Source organism: Pleurodeles waltl, chromosome 8, assembly GCF_031143425.1.
Source record: "Pleurodeles waltl isolate 20211129_DDA chromosome 8, aPleWal1.hap1.20221129, whole genome shotgun sequence".
Classification (NCBI taxonomy): domain Eukaryota; kingdom Metazoa; phylum Chordata; class Amphibia; order Caudata; family Salamandridae; genus Pleurodeles; species Pleurodeles waltl.
The window spans coordinates 1,403,930,427-1,403,948,088 of NC_090447.1; the positions used below are offsets into that span (position 1 = coordinate 1,403,930,427).

Below are 17,662 nucleotides of genomic sequence, written 5' to 3' on the forward strand. Positions count from 1 at the left end.
CCAGATGTCCCGGTTCTCTGTCAGGGAGGCAAAGTAAATTACCCTGTCACCTTGTCTGAGGTACCGCCCGCCAAACTGAGAAATGACCACCAAGCAGGCGGTTATTTCTAAAAGCACTGGCAGGGACCACTGTCACAGCAGTATCTGTCAATGCTTTTTGAAGGCATGTACAATGCTCCATCAACATGACGGAGCCCTGGAACAAACTTGTTTCATTTTTATTTTCAAAAAGAAAATCCACAGGAGAGATTTTCGTTTTGAAAATAATAAAAAGTTGTCTCCTATCGCAAGGACAGCATTTAGCAGTTTTCACTGCCAGGGTTTTTAAAACACTGGCGGTGACAGGTAGTGAGAACTGACTTCTAATTCAGCCCATCTAAATCAAGTGGGTGGAATTACAGGTCTGCCTCTGCCAGCCCTTACTCAATAGGGCTGTCAGAGTGCTGTTTAATCATGGCAGAGATGCGGAGTAGTCTCTGTCATGATTAAACCAAAGGTCCACCTCCATATAAATTTGGCAGGTGGACCACAGTCTTGGTGGTAAGCATACTTCGTCGCTGTTGTGATGGAGTATCTATACCGCCAATATTTAAATTAGACCCTTAGTGTCATTGTACGTTGATGATCTTTTGATTTATGTTAGGGGTCTCAAAGAGCTACTGTTTGCAGGCTCCCAGATTCAGAGTGTCCATCCCCGCCTACTTTGAGTAACTTTATGGTCTTATGCCGAGGCTATGCGCCTTAATAACAGAACTCTCCCATATGCTCCAGACATACCTCCCTGTTGGTCAGCCCGGTCCCACCAATCCTCTTACGCAAGTGAACCTGACGCAATGTCACAACACCTACCTCATAACTTTAAGGGGCGTTATTGAGGAGGGACACCTTTTTTTGTTGGATGAAGTCCGAGCAGTTCTTCCTCCACAGGGGTCAATTCTTAACGCACTGTCACATCCAGTACATTCTCCAGCGAATCTTGGCCCTAGTGGACGCTGTACCTGAGCCGTAATTCCTTGTCCATGCTAACTGTACCATGGGAATATGGCACAGGCACATCTTCTGGTTTTATAAACTATTCCTCATGCATACAGCTCAATCACTGACTTAGTTTGGAGAAAAATGGGCAACAGATGCAGGCAGAGGTTTCTATTACTCAAATTGGTCACAGGCCCTTGCCTGTCCCCATGTTGCATCTCACAATGCCAAGTTTAAACTCAGTCAATATTACATTGTGTATTGGGCCTACCTCTCACCTCCAGCGATTAATCGGTACTTCCCACTAGCTAACATTACCTGCCCCCGCTGGCTAATGGTAGAAGTGGATTTGCTTTTTCTCTGGGCCTGCCCTTTCCTAACACATCATTGGTCTAAAAAGCTTACATTAATGCCCTCCATTGCTGTGAAGCCTGTTCCCCACTACTGGATATCAGTAGTCTTAGCCATCTGTGGGTGCTCTAAAAGATACACAGCCGTGTTTCGCTTTGATAATCTAGCTCACCTTCTGGAAAGCGGACTCTCACCTGCAACTAGAAAGAGGTGATTACCCCTCCGTTAGCGGCCTGCCCTTTTTAAATGGACGAAAGCAGAAAGTAAGGACTGTCACACAGAGGAGGCTAGATGCCTCCTTAAGCACCCCATTGCCAGTGATTGAAATGCCATGCTAGCGCTTCTGCCCACTGAACTGGACTTTGTGCCTAGCTAACGTCCAGAACAGCAGAGACAGGGAGCACAATATCAGACACCCTCTCACCCTACCCAACTAGCTTCACACCATTAGTGCTGAAAGGTCCAAAAACCCTCTAATCCTTCAACCCACCATACAGAAATATAAAAACGGCTCCATCCCCCTCCCTCTTAACCCGATAATCTTCACCCCCACCAGTTAAAGATAATATTTGGATTATGTGCTCTGCTTACTGATACAGATGTCTTCAACTAGTACTATGTCATAGATTTCCAATTCCTTGCAACTGCAGAGTTTAAAGTTGGACATTTTAATTAAGGTCGTTTGAATAAATAAAGGTACGTTTTTATATTTTGATGTGATTTGTGTTTCTTACAAAACTGAACTATATCCAAAATATCTCAAGTAAACGTGTAGATGCTGAACCCAAGACGTGCAACCCGAGGCATTTTCGTGGATGCTTGGACAGGGATTTTTGCACCATGTATTTTCAGGTACATTACATAACCTTTTTGCGATTTTTAGGCTAAGATGTGTTTCGTTTCCATCTTTTATTAGGAGTGAAGCTGCTCGGTATTTAACAGCTGCCATCATGACCCCATACACCAGGTCCACTTTTTATAAGTCCTAGCTGCGGAAGGGGAAGTAGGCATGCATGGGACCTCTCTTTGAGGCAAAATGAGAATAGTGAAAAATAAACTTACTTATACTCATCATGAAAAACCTTAAACTCCTTGGACTTAAACCTAAACAAAATACAATCACACACTATAAACTACACAGCTCTGGGCACAGGCCTGTCTGTCCGTATAATGCATTAATAGCAACAAAATGTCTTTTTAAAAGAAAGCTCATGCATAACAACATTTGGAATAGCATGACACAAATAAAACTCGCACAATCACGTCATTCGCTATTTATACATCATTAAAACAGGATGATATTATGTAAAAAAAAAAAATACCTTATATGGGGGATAGTGCAAGTGAGGCGAAGATTTAAGACTGGAAAAATGGATCAGTGATAAGAAAAGCAATTCGACTTTAAGAATTATAAATGCTAGGCTGCACCGAGGGATTCATGTGTGCCGGTGGTTACATTTAGTGGGCACCAGCACTCGTTTGGGGGTATAGGATTTATATTTTAATCAACAGATTTTGATCAAGAAAAGGAAGGAAGAAAGAGGAAATAAAAGACGAAAAAGGAGACAGGATGATGAAGAGAGCGAGTAGACAAGAGTGGAGAAGGAGGAAAGAAAAACCACATGCAAAAGTGACTTAAAAAGTCAGGAAGTGTCGGGCGGTGGGAGAAAGAGGCATGAGGTGGAATTAAAACAAGGCGGTCTCGGTATTCTGCAATCCCAGAACTCAGCAGCTCCGGAAAAGCTTTGGGTCCCAGCATGGATTTATTTATTTAAGCACCGATTGCAACACCTGATCTTTCTCTCACCTCCAATTCCACAGAAACGCACCAACAGCAAATATACAGGTGTAGTGTTGTAGACATTTAGAAATGAATGGCAATATCATTATTATTTGAAAAAAAAAAATCCAAACCTTTGCCACACACTGCTCTTGAATTTCTGCACTTATTCTGGTCACATCTCAACAAATATAAGCTTTCTTTGACCACCGTAGAACAGAAAGTTTCAAAATAGCTTCTTTTGTCTATTTTTTGTCTTTTTTTTTTTACATTTGAAGCAACAGAGAAGCCATTTTGTTTTTGTGTTTAATGTTCAATTAAATAATTTATAAAACAGGCGGTTTCTGGAATGTAGGTAAGGTGGAATGAGAATGTCTCCTGGGTCACAGTGCTTCGAAAACGCACTTCGCTTTCCCGCTCACCAAACGAAGCAGGGACGGTTCACATGATGGCCGCCATCAGCCGCGCGTGATGTGTCTGCTTCTCCACCGCGCGTTCCTGACCTCATGACTCTGAGCTTCAAAGCTGGATGACCTGCCTCCTCCTCGCTTCATTTTTCTGCACAATTTCCATGGAGACTTTCGCTTCATACAATGGGACAGGTTCATCCAACTGAGGCCTAATTGAGATAGAATCAGTCATAAAAAGATCAGTCTGCGTGCACAGAGAAGAGAACGAACAGCCCCGTCCTTGGTGATTAACATTTTTATTCATTTTACTAATTTATCATTTCTACGGAGTGAGAAGTGAAGCTTCACAAATGGCTGCGAAGCAACTCAATCAAAAAGGTAAACTCTGCTTTTGGTAGTTCTTGTGAGGTAATTTATTTAAAACATTTGTTTATCCAGTACACATTCCAAACGCCGATTTAGGTGTTCGTAGTCAAGAGCAGTGCTTGAAATGGAAAAATTTGAAAATGAAACTGAGAAGCAACAGGTACTATATATATATATATATATATATATATATATATATATATATATATATATATATATGTATATATATATATATATATATATATAAGAAAGAAGTGACTCAAACAGATGATCTCACTAAAGAACAAAAATATATTTCTACTACAACGTTTCAGCTTTCGCCTTCCTCAGGTAGTACAAGATGGTTTGCTCAGTGGCTGCACAGCTGACACTGGTGGATTTTCAAAAAGCATCATGAGTGAAGATTCCAATTGGAATGTGGAATCAATGCAGTCCTGAGAACTCTTCAGATATGCAGAAATCAAGTGGTATTGTCAGTGATGTTCAGTCCATCTGGATGCAGTGATTTTAAACGGTACATCTAGAAATTTTCTCTGATGTCCAGTAGTTCTTCCTTTAAAACATGTTCCACAGGGAAAATCTTCAAATCTGATAGTAAATGGTCCACAAGGTTAAAATGGTTGGCTACAGGCTGGTCAAGTTTCTTGTTAATTATTGCCGATTTGTGGTTCCTGAATCGTGTACGGATGTCATTCACAGTTTGACCTACATATTGTTTTTACAGCTTTGAAGTTGGCACTGAATCACATAAATAATGCATCTAGAGCGACATGTAAGATGCTGTCTTATTCCATAGGTCCTTTTTGTAACAGAGCTAGTTACTGATGATGTTTGTAAAAGGTATTCACATGTGATGCACCTTTTGGAATCACAGCAATGAACTCCTGCATTTGTTACAGCTTGCTTAAGTTCAGCTCTCACAATAAGTGATCGTAAATTGGGAGCTCTGTGGTAAGCAATGACTGGCGGTTTTGGAAAAAGCTTTTGCAATTTTTCACAAGTAGATAGTAAGGGAAAAGTTGTTTGTATTATATTTCTGTAGTTGGGAGCTGATGGATGATAGTCAACCACAAAAGGGATTCTGTCACTTTTGTTTCTTCTGTTGTTATTCCAAATAAGTGCTTCCCTGGGTAACTGCAAAGACTTGTCAATTTGTTGCAGAATGATATGCAGAGGATAGCTTAGCTTTTTAAATAATCTAACAAGCTCCTGTAGATGGCCTTTACAAGTGTCTTCATTGCTGCAGATGCATCTTATTCAGAGTGCTTGGCTGTAGATGATGCTGAGTTTAGTGTGGCGTGGGTGACATGAAGTCCAGTTTAGATACAAATGAGCATCTGTAGGCTTGTGGGGCAGATCAGTTATAATTTTTTGTTCATGAATGGTGAGTAACACATCCAGAAAAGGGAGATGACTCTTCTGTGTAGTATTGCTGCCAGTGAATTTGATGGTAGGATGGATACTGTTGACAAAAGATTTGAAGATTTTCCCTGTGGAACATGTTTTAAAGGAAGAACTACTGGACATCAGAGAACATTTCTGGATGTACCGTTTAAAATCACTGCATCCAGATGGACTGAACATCACTGACAATACCACTTGATTTCTGCATATCTGAAGAGTTCTCAGGACTGCATTGATTCCACATTCCAATTGGAATTTTCACTCATGATGCTTTTTGAAAATCCACCAGTGTCAGCTGTGCAGCCACTAAGCAAACCATCTTGTACTACCTGAGGAAGGCGGAAGCTGAAACGTTGTAGTAGAAATATATTTTTGTTCATTAGTGAGATCATCTGTTTGAGTCACTTCTTTCTTGGATATTACATTTTCTTGTGGCTCTTTGTATCCTTTGGGATCCAGATTTTTGCCCTGGCTGGCTGTTGTTTTCTTGTGATCCTGCATCTTCCAGTATATATATATATGGAAAATGTCACTTACCCAGTGTACATCTGTTCGTGGCATTAGTCGCTGCAGATTCACATGCTGTGCACATCCCGCCATCTGGTGTTGGGCTCGGAGTGTTACAAGTTGTTTTTCTTCGAAGAAGTCTTTTCGAGTCACAAGACCGAGGGACTCCTCCCATTTCGACTCCATTGCGCATGGGCGTCGACTCCATCTTAGATTGTTTTCCCCGCAGAGGGTGAGGTAGGAGTTGTGTATGCTAGTAATAGTGCCCATGCAATGGAGTGAATACGTATGTACATAATGAAGTTTAAAGTAATATATTTACAAATTTACAAATGTTCAAGATCAACTTCTAAACGGCTACAGGCTCCCGGGGAGGCGGGTGGGCGCATGTGAATCTGCAAGGACTAATGCCACGAACAGATGTACACTGGGTAAGTGACATTTTCCGTTCGATGGCATGTGTAGCTGCAGATACACATGCTGTGCATAGACTAGTAAGCAGTTATCTCCCCAAAAGCGGTGGTTTAGCCTGTAGGAGTTGAAGTTGTTTGAAATAATGTTCGTAGTACAGCTTGACCTACTGTGGCCTGTTGTGCAGTTAACACATCTACACAGTAGTGTTTGGTAAATGTATGAGGCGTAGACCATGTTGCTGCCTTACATATTTCGTTCATTGGAATATTTCCTAGAAAGGCCATGGTAGCACCTTTCTTTCTGGTTGAGTGTGCCTTTGGTGTAATAGGCAGCTCTCTCTTTGCTTTAAGATAGCAGGTTTGAATACACTTAACTATCCATCTAGCAATGCCTTGTTTAGAAATTGGATTCCCTGTATGAGGTTTTTGGAAAGCAATAAATAGTTGTTTTGTTTTTCGAATTAGTTTTGTTCTGTCAATGTAGTACATTAGCGCTCTTTTGATGTCTAATGTATGCAGTGCTCTTTCAGCTACAGAATCTGGCTGTGGGAAGAACACTGGTAATTCTACCGTTTGATTCAAGTGGAACGGTGAGATCACTTTTGGTAAAAGTTTTGGATTTGTCCGTAGAACTACTTTATGCTTGTGTATTTGAATAAATGGTTCTTGTATGGTAAATGCTTGAATTTCACTCACTCTTCTTAGAGATGTGATGGCAATCAAAAATGCAACTTTCCATGTTAAGTATTGCATTTCACAAGAGTGCATGGGCTCAAAAGGTGGACCCATGAGTCGTGTTAAGACAATGTTGAGGTTCCATGAAGGAACTGGTGGTGTTCTTGGTGGTATAATCCTCTTTAGGCCTTCCATAAATGCTTTTATGACTGGTATCCTAAATAATGAAGTTGAGTGCGTAATTTGCAGGTAAGCTGAAATTGCGGTAAGATGTATCTTTATTGAAGAGAAAGCTAGCTTTGACTTTTGCAATTGTAGTAAGTATCCTACTATATCTTTGGCAGATGCGTGTAAGGATTGAATTTGATTATTATGGCAGTAATAAACAAATCTTTTCCACTTATTTGCATAGCAGTGTCTAGTGGTAGGTTTCCTAGCTTGTCTTATGACCTCCATACATTCTTGTGTGAGGTCTAAGTGTCCAAATTCTAGGATTTCAGGAGCCAAATTGCTAGATTCAGCGATGCTGGATTTGGATGTCTGATCTGTTGTTTGTGTTGTGTTAACAGATCTGGTCTGTTTGGTAGTTTGACATGAGGTACTACTGAGAGGTCTAGTAGTGTTGTGTACCAAGGTTGTCTTGCCCATGTCGGTGCTATTAGTATGAGTTTGAGTTTGTTTTGACTCAATTTGTTTACTAGATATGGAAGGAGTGGGAGAGGGGGAAAAGCGTAAGCAAATATCCCTGACCAGCTCATCCATAACGCATTGCCCTGAGACTGATCTTGTGGGTACCTGGATGCGAAGTTTTGGCATTTTGAGTTTTCCTTTGTTGCAAATAGATCTATTTGTGGTGTTCCCCAAATTTGGAAGTAAGTGTTTAGTATTTGAGGGTGAATCTCCCATTCGTGGATCTGTTGGTGATCCCGAGAGAGATTGTCTGCTAACTGGTTCTGAATTCCTGGAATAAATTGTGCTATTAGGCGAATGTGGTTGTGAATCGCCCAATGCCATATTTTCTGTGTTAGGAGACACAACTGTGTCGAGTGTGCCCCTCCCTGTTTGTTTAGGTAATACATTGTTGTCATGTTGTCTGTTTTGACAAGAATGTGTTTGTGGCTTATTATGGCTTGAAATGCTTTGAGCGCTAGAAATACCGCTAACAGTTCTAAGTGATTTATGTGAAACTGTTTTTGCTGTATGTCCCATTGTCCTTGGATGCTGTGTTGATTGAGGTGTGCTCCCCACCCGATCATGGAAGCATCTGTTGTTATTACGTATTGTGGCACTGGGTCTTGGAAAGGCCGCCCTTGATTTAAATTTATACTGTTCCACCATTGAAGCGAGATGTATGTTTGGCGGTCTATCAACACCAGATCTAGAAGCTGACCCTGTGCTTGTGACCATTGTGATGCTAGGCACTGTTGTAAGGGCCGCATGTGCAACCTTGCGTTTGGGACAATGGCTATGCATGAAGACATCATGCCTAGTAGTTTCATCACCAGTTTGACTTGTATCTTTTGTTTTGGATACATGGTCTGTATTACATTGTGAAATGTGTGAACTCTTTGTGGACTGGGAGTGGCAATCCCTTTTGCTGTGTTGATTGTCGCTCCTAAGTATTGCTGTGTTTGACACGGCAGAAGGTGTGACTTTGTGTAGTTGATTGAGAAACCTAGTTTGTGGAGGATTTCTATGACATATTTTGTGTGGTGTGAACACCGTCTTAGCGTGTTGGTTTTGATTAACCAATCGTCTAGGTACGGGAACACATGTATTTGCTGCCTTCTGATATGTGCAGCTACTACTGCTAGGCATTTTGTAAAAACTCTTGGTGCAGTTGTTATTCCGAATGGCAACACTTTGAATTGGTAATGTATCCCTTGGAATACAAACCTTAGGTACTTTCTGTGTGAAGGATGTATTGGTATATGGAAATATGCATCCTTTAGGTCTAGTGTTGTCATGTAGTCTTGTTGTCTGAGCAGTGGGATTACGTCTTGTAATGTAACCATGTGAAAGTGATCTGATTTGATGTAGGTATTTAATGTTCTGAGATCTAGTATAGGTCTCAGACTCTTGTCTTTTTTGGGTATCAGAAAGTACAGGGAGTAAACTCCTGTGTTTATTTGTTGTTTTGGTACTAATTCTATTGCTTCTTTCTGTAGCAATGCCTGAACTTCTAGTCCTAGAAGATCTTTATGTTGTTTTGACATATTGTGTGTTTTCGGTGGGACGTTTGGAGGGAATTTGAGAAATTCTATGCAATAACCATGCTGGATAATTGCTAAGACCCAAGTGTCTGTTGTTATTTCCTCCCAATGTTTGTAAAACTTGGTTAGTCTCCCCCCCACAGGTGTTATGTGTTGGGGATTTGTGACCTTGAAGTCACTGCTTGTTTGGAGGAGTTTTGGGACTTTGGAATTTTCCTCTATTCCTTTGAAATTGTCCCCCTCTATATTGTCCCCGAAAATCTCCCGCTGATACTGGCTCTGGTAAGTGGGCTTTGTTTGTGAGGTTGTGGCTTCTGTGGTTTGCCCTCGAAACCCCCCTCGAAATTGTGTCTTTCGAAATGTGCCTCTGCTCTGTGGGGAGTAGAGTGCGCCTATGGCTTTGGCCGTGTCAGTGTCTTTCTTAAGTTTTTCGATCGCAGTGTCCACCTCCGGCCCAAACAACTGCTGTCTGTTGAATGGCATATTCAGCACAGCTTGCTGTATCTCTGGTTTAAATCCTGATGTACGCAGCCATGCATGTCTCCTTATTGTTACTGCTGTGTTGACAGGTCTAGCAGCTGTGTCTGCAGCATCCATTGCTGACCGTATCTGATTATTGGAGATACTCTGTCCTTCTTCTACTACTTGCTGCGCTCTTTTTTGGAACTCCTTGGGTAAATGTTCAATAAAGTGTTGCATCTCATCCCAATGGGCCCTATCATATCTGGCTAACAAAGCTTGCGAATTTGCAATACGCCACTGGTTTGCTGCCTGTGCCGCCACCCTTTTGCCTGCAGCATCGAATTTTCGACTTTCTTTATCTGGAGGTGGTGCATCTCCTGAAGTATGAGAGTTGGCTCTTTTGCGCGCTGCTCCCACTACAACAGAGTCTGGTGTTAGCTGTTGTGTAATGTACAGTGGGTCTGTTGGAGGCGGTTTATATTTTTTATCTACTCTTGGAGTAATGGCTCTCGCTTTAACAGGCTCCTCAAATACTTGTTTGGAGTGTTTTAGCATTCCGGGTAGCATAGGAAGACTCTGATATTGGCTGTGTGTGGACGACAGTGTATTAAAAAGAAAGTCGTCTTCAATGGGCTCTGAATGAAGGCTGACATTATGAAATGCCGCTGCTCTTGACACCACCTGTGCGTAGCCTGTACTATCTTCTGGTGGCGATGGTCTAGCTGGATAGCATTCCGGACTATTATCTGACACCGGTGCGTCATAAAGGTCCCATGCGTCAGGGTCATCTTGACTCATTCCTGTATGAGTTGGGGATTGCATCATTGGTGGAGTGGCTACCGGTGATGGTTGCGGAGAGTGATGTGGGGATGGTGGCGGTGTTGTTTAGCCACCTTTGCGTGTGGCTGTTTGTCCTTGTCTTGGAAGGCAAGCTTGCGTTTCATTTTGACTGGAGGAAGAGTGCTGATCTTCCCTGTATCTTTTTGAATAAAGAGCCGTCTTTGTGTGTGATCTGGCTCTATTGTCTCTAATTCCTGTCCAAATCTATGTGTCTTCATTTGTGTGGACAGTCCTTGTCCCTCAGTGTAGGAACTTGTTTTCGGTTCCGAGGCCGGCTGTTTCGGTACCAAAACCTTTTCGGCTGCTTTTTCGGCTCCGACGAAACCTTCTTTACTTTCGGCGTCGTGCTCTCTCGGTGCCGACCCGTTTCGGTGCCGCTGTCTCGGTGCCGAATCTTCTCTGAGCCACTATCTCGGGCTCGAGATTGCTGTGTGCCGGTATCTCGACCGAAGTCGGATGACTTCGACACCAGCTCGCCCTTTTTCGGTGCCGATGAACGGTCACCTATTTTTCGGGTTAAGCCATGGCCTGTTGGCGGTGGCGTCCCCTGGGCTTTAGCGGTCTTCTCGTGAGTTCTTTGTTTCGACGTCTTACTCACGGTTTTCGACGTTTCCTCGAGATCGATCTCCTCAGAGTCCGAATCCTGGGTGGAGAATGTTTCTTCCTCCTCCTCGAAACGCCCTTGTCCTGTCGGTGCCAACGCCATTTGCAGTCTTCTTGCTCTTCGGTCCCTGAGTGTCTTCCTGGACCGAAACGCTCGACAGGCCTCACAAGTATCCTCCTTGTGTTCTGGTGACAAACACAAGTTACAGACCAGATGTTGATCTGTATATGGATACTTGTTATGGCATGTTGGACAGAAGCGGAATGGGGTCCGTTCCATCAGCCTTGAAGAGACACGTGGCCGGGCCGACCAGGCCCCGACGGGGATAGGAAAAAACCCCAAAGGGCCACCGGAGCTCTTCTTAATTCGGTGTCGATCTGTTGTAACTAACCCGATACCGAACGCAAACAATACCGACGATTTTTCCGAGATTCTAACTAACTTTCCGACCCGAAACAAGGAGCGAAAAGGAACACGTCCGAACCCAATGGCGGAAAAAAAACAATCTAAGATGGAGTCGACGCCCATGCGCAATGGAGTCAAAATGGGAGGAGTCCCTCGGTCTCGTGACTCGAAAAGACTTCTTCGAAGAAAAACAACTTGTAACACTCCGAGCCCAACACCAGATGGCGGGATGTGCACAGCATGTGTATCTGCAGCTACACATGCCATCGAACATATATATATATATATAGCATTGACAAAGCTAGTAGGTCTATTTGTTTTATTTTATAAGTAAATGCAATTAATTTGCTAACAAGTGTCTGTGTGTGGATGGGTGAGTGGGTGAATGCAACAATTAATTAAAAGTTGGATGCATGAGTGCATGGATGGATACATGGGTAAATCATTGAACCAACGAGCAAGTGACTACATGGACGGGTTGATGAATGGATGGAAGAGTGCACGAGTACAAGTAAGTATGTGTGACTGCATGTATAAAAAGGGTGCATACATGGTTACATTAGTTAATTAACGAATGGGTGCACTGAAGAATGGATTGATGAGTTTACTGTTCATCTTTGACTCCCATGATTTAATCTTCCAGTCTGAACATTCCCTACTGTCCTACCTTGCTTTCACTTGCTTTGCTCCTCTTTTCTGCCGAATGGATACCACAGAGCATTCTTCAGACCCAGGGTGAACCATATAAAGCAATCACTTGCTTCCTTTAACTTTGCTTTTGGTGACCGGCTATTCTTTGCACCTCTTTGGGGCTCCTACAGCTCCACCCTTCCTTCCTTTGTGTTTAGCTGAGCTGTGGCTCCAGTTTGGCTCTTCAGTAGACCCATCAAATGTATTCCCTCTGTCTTCATCTGCGCCTGACTGACCAAGTTCTGCCTCACTGGCAAATCTTTCTGGATTTTATAAAGCAATCCCTTGAACAAAAAAAATACCTTACTTCTGGGAAGACTCCTCTGAATGTATTTCCCTGCCTTAAGCACCACAGTTTCGTGGTAAGCCCCACTGCATGGTCTCTGTGGATCATCACATAGTCAGATAGATCCTAAAAGCTGAGCATTCGCTGCAGTGTCTACACCACACTACTGAACCAAGTAATCAGTATTACCCCCAAACAGACACATTACCAACAAGAAAAGAAGTCGCAGGCAACAGGAGTTTCAGATATACAGTTTACAGCTCTTTCGAAAGATGATTACATGTTCGACTGTTAAGTGACTGTGGAAGCAGAGCTCGTGCCTTCTATGTTAACAGCACTCTACCGAATGAAGCGACTGAAAGCTCCTATGGATAAAAATAAAAGCTGCAGCTAAAGTGGCCCCTGCAACCTAGGTAAATCTGTTTCAGGGGCAAATAGAAATACAGGTTTGGATTAAGCCACAGCCAACAACAGAACTGGTTCTGGAAGCTGACCACATTTCCCTGTGGAAGTGACACTTTGCAAATCGAACCAATCAGAAGCCTCATTCGAAAGACCATAACCAACAAGCACAAGAGGTCCTACAGCTGAGAGGGGAGCCCCTGCTGCTCCAACTTGAAACCACACTGACAAAGAAGCGACCGAATCCTCCTTTATTGGACTCAGCCCTTCTACACTCAATCATTCACCTCAGAGCCACTCAATACTTCTATGACATTAAACCGGGCATAAGCTTCAGCATTATCAGGTCATCCAAAAATATGCTCAATAATATCAATGTTCATGCCTGCTGCACTGCTCCAATGACAGACTACTTTGGATACTCTGCATCCCTCCTCCGCTACCTTTGATTCCACAGCCTTCTCTTTGATGTCATATCTCCACCTCTTCTTCTCAGCCATGCTCTTCTGCAACAATATCCATCCACACCACCTATACGCTACCCTTCTCTTTCTCTCCCCCTATCTACACCTATCCTTCCCCTCTGAATACTCACACCCTCCAGCTTGCATCTTACGTCTTTACTTGCAAACTTTTCCTTCTCCCTCTACCTTCAATGCGCACCACCCTCTACCAATCACTCTGCTTCCCTCTTCCAATTACTCTACCACCTATGTTCTGCCATTTAAACCCTGCATTCCTTCAACAACCCACCACCACCACCTCCAACACACTCATCTGCATGTCTGACAATTTTATATCTCGCTACTATCCTCTCCTCACTTCTACCTTTACCCTCCACTTCTCTGCCTCGCAAATTATCTCCTTCAGCACACATTACCTCCCTCCCCGAGCCTCTCTTTTCTAACCTATTCCATCCAACTACTCTGAGCCCTTCGGAAGTAACACACCCATCAACCTCTTAGACTCCACTCCCCTCACATCTTCCCAACCCTGTAGAACTACTCTGCTTGACTGAGTTATGTAGTTATATTATCTTCCCTCTTCTTCATTCATTTAATCATCCACCCCAATCAGTCAGTCAAACAATCTTTATTCGACCAATACTTGATCACAAAAGAATCATTAAAAAACAGTCAACAGAGAAAGCATACGGAGTAAAATACATCTTTAAAAACATAGAAGCGCATTACACAATAACAGATGCCCTCAGTTTTATGTCATGTCAACTATCGACAGCAGTTAAAAAGCAAATCCTCAGAGTTGACAATGTTTGGAGAAAGATAAATGCAGCTCTACTATATCAAATGTCAACTCTTCTCCGCACTCGCCGCCAACCAACCCACCCTCACCACCGACCCCAACAACGCAGCCCTCAACCTCACAAACTGGATCTCCAACTGCGCAGACATCCTTGCTCCCCTCAAACGCACGCATCGACAGACCAACACCAAAAAACCTCTCTGGTTCTCTGACACCCTCAAAGAATCAAAGAAAACTTGTTGCGCCCTTGAGAAAGCCTGGCGCAAGAACCGCACCGCTGACAACATGACGGCCCTCAAGAACGCTACCCGCGAACACCACCACCTGATCCGCGCTGCCAAAAGGAACTTTTTCACCGACAGACTGGACAAAAACAGACACAACAGCAGAGAACTCTTCAGCATCGTAAGGAGTTCTCCAACCCCAGCGCCAACGCCGTCACGCCCTCACAGGATCTGTGCGAATCCCTCGCCACTTTCTTCCATCGCAAGATTAGCGACCTCCACGACAACTTCGGACACCAGACCCAACCATACACCACCGAACCGGCATCCACGGCCATCACCCTCAACAACTGGTCCCACATCAACACGGAAGAAACCAAATCCATCATGAACTCTATCCACTCCGGCGCCCCTTCGGACACCTGCCCGCACTTCATCTTTAACAAAGCCGACGACATCATCGCCCCGCACCTCCAGACCGTCATCAACTCTTCTTTTTCTTCTGCAACCTTCCCCGAATGCTGGAAACACGCCGAAGTCAACACCCTACTAAAGAAACCTACGGCTGACCCGAGCGACCTAAAAAACTTCCGCCCCATCTCTCTTCTGCCTTTCCCAGCCAAAGTAATAGAGAAGACCGTCAACAAACAGCTGACCACCTTCCTGGAAGACAACAACCTGCTCGACCACTCACAAACCGGATTCCGAACCAACCACAGCACTGAAACCGCCCTCATCTCAGTCACTGACGACATCAGAACCCTGATGGACAACGGTGAAACAGTCGCCCTCATTCTGCTCGACCTCTCGGCTGCCTTTGACACCGTCTGTCACCGCACCCTAATCACCCGCCTCCGCTCCACCGGGATCCAAGGCCAGGCCCCGGACTGGATCGCCTCCTTCCTCTCAAACCGTTCCCAAAGAGTTTACCTCCCTCCGTTTCGCTCAGAACCCACCAAGATCATCTGCGGCGTACCCCAAGGCTCATCACTCAGCCCGACACTCTTCAATGTCTACATGAGCCCCCTCGCCAACATCGTACGCAAGCACGACATCATCATCACCTCCTACGCCGACGACACCCAACTTATACTCTCCCTCACCAAGGACCCCGCCAGCGCCAAGACCAACCTACAAGAGGGTATGAAGGATGTCGCAGATTGGATGAGGCTCAGCCGCCTAAAGCTGAACTCTGAAAAAACGGAAGTCCTCATCCTCAGCAACACCCCGTCCGCCTGGGACGACTCCTGGTGGCCCATGGCCCTCGGCACCGCACCGACCCCCACAGACCACGCCTGCAACCTCGGCTTCATCTTGGACCCTCTTCTCACCATGACCAAGCAAGTCAACGCCGTGTCCTCCGCCTGCTTCCTCACCCTCCGCATGCTCCGCAAGATCTTCCGCTGGATCCCCGCCGACACCAGAAAAACCGTGACCCACGCCCTCGTCACGAGCCGCCTGGACTACGGCAACACCCTCTACGCCGGGACCACAGCCAAACTCCAAAATCGCCTGCAACACATTCAAAACGCCTCGGCCCGCCTCATCCTCGACATACCCCGCAGCAGCCACATCTCCGCACACCTGAGACACCTGCATTGGCTCCCTGTCAGCAAAAGGATCACCTTCCGACTTCTCACCCACGCACACAAAGCCCTCTACGACAAGGGACCGGAATACCTCAACAGACGCCTCAGCTTCTACGTCCCCACCCGCCTCCTCCGCTCCTCTGGCCTCGCACTCGCTGCTGTCCCTCGCATCTGCCGCTCCACGGCGGGTGGGAGATCTTTCTCCTTCCTGGCTGCCAAGACATGGAACTACCTCCCCACCAGCCTCAGGACCACCCAGGACCACTCCGCTTTCCGGAGACTCCTAAAGACCTGGCTGTTCGAACAGCGATAACCCCCCTCTTTTTCCCCTAGCGCCTTGAGACCCGCACGGGTGAGTAGCGCGCTTTATAAATGTTAATGATTTGATTTGATTTGAAATGTTAGTCTCCTTTAAGAAAGGTAAAAGATAATGCTTCCTCAATAATGCATACAATTTGCAAAAAAACACGAAGGGAAATGTGCTCTGTGCAGAACGGCTATCACAGGGCATGCAGGTAAGTTTGTAAAATAAGGGCCCTGAAGGGGAAAGGCAGCTAAAAACAAGAACCTGTGATGCCATGCTGAGTACGGTTCAATACCGTCATTTGTAAGTATTCCCATGTATGCCTATACAGTTGGCTTGTCAGCCTCCCTCTGCATTCCCTCATCCATACGACCTGCTAGAAACAAGTTTTTCACAAGGCTCAGAGAGCTTGTACTCAGACTGCAGGGGGAACTAAAAAGATCTTTCCGGTCTAGGCTAATGCAAGTTTAGGCACCGGTCCAATTTCAAGCAGTCAATGAGCACCGCCCGGCTGAAGGAGGTTTGACTTCTTGTCCAAATTCTAAGCCACAGAAGGGGTTGCATTTCTCAGAGATTGCTAACAAATCCTAGCCCAACCTCAGACTGACAAATTAAAGATCTGGTATTTTTAGGGACAACTCATAATCTTTTGATAAAACCATTCTCGTTCCTTTCCAACACCCCCTGATAGCTAATGCCCCACGGCCCTGCCCCGTAGAAAGCAAATGCACAACATTTAGCTTTATAAACAGCGATTAGTTCCATGATAGGCTTCTTACCAAGTCTATTGGTAAAGTTTAGGACAGCCTCAGCAGTTTTAGAGAAGGCAGCAACTTTGCTATTTTCAGAGGGCCCCAGGTAAGGTGCTTATCAAAGGGTATACCAAGTAGGAAAACGTAGGGACAATACTATATTTTTTGTTGTTCACTACAAAGGCCGCACATTTCTTCTTCCTAACACCAAAGGACATAACATGAGTTTTGGCTTGGTTAACACTCAGGTCTAAAATCAGCATAAAACTACAAAAACGATCCAACAAACACTGCAGACCATTGGCCGTCCTGGCTATTAGAATAATGTAATTGGCGTAACTCAGAGTGGGGACACTACGATCTCCTATACGAGGGTAATCCGCACCAACCTCTAAAAGCTGCTGTACAAGGCCATTGACATATAATGGAAAAAAGGAACGTGGTCAAGATGCAGCCCTGAAGTATTCCCCCGGCAAGAGTGCAAGCTCAGTTGTCTCCTCCCCGGCCAAATCTTACACTGGCATTAACTTCCTTATGGAGTTCCCTTGAGATATTAACAATGTTATGGTCCACCCCCATGACTAACATAATGATCCATAATGTAGACCTATTTACAGAGTCGAAAGCGGAGCGTAGGTCTATAAATGCCAGATACAGCTTACCTTTTTTGGCCACCGTGTATTGGCTTATTAAGAAGTACAGATTTAAAGACTGCTCAACTGTTCCCAGGCCCAGACAGAAACCAAA

General features: G+C 44.5%; 1 protein-coding gene across 1 annotated transcript in view; it reads right to left on the bottom strand.

Annotated features, from left to right (window-relative positions):
- Positions 1-2,585: 2,585 nt before the first annotated feature.
- Positions 2,586-17,662, bottom strand: part of CRYZL1 (crystallin zeta like 1) — a 160,979-nt gene continuing 145,902 nt past the window's right edge. Inside the window, exon 14 of the mRNA XM_069202491.1 lies at positions 2,586-3,725. Within this exon, the coding sequence (XP_069058592.1) occupies positions 3,626-3,725 (100 nt within the window). The 3' untranslated portion in view covers positions 2,586-3,625. The remainder of the gene's footprint in view (positions 3,726-17,662) is intronic.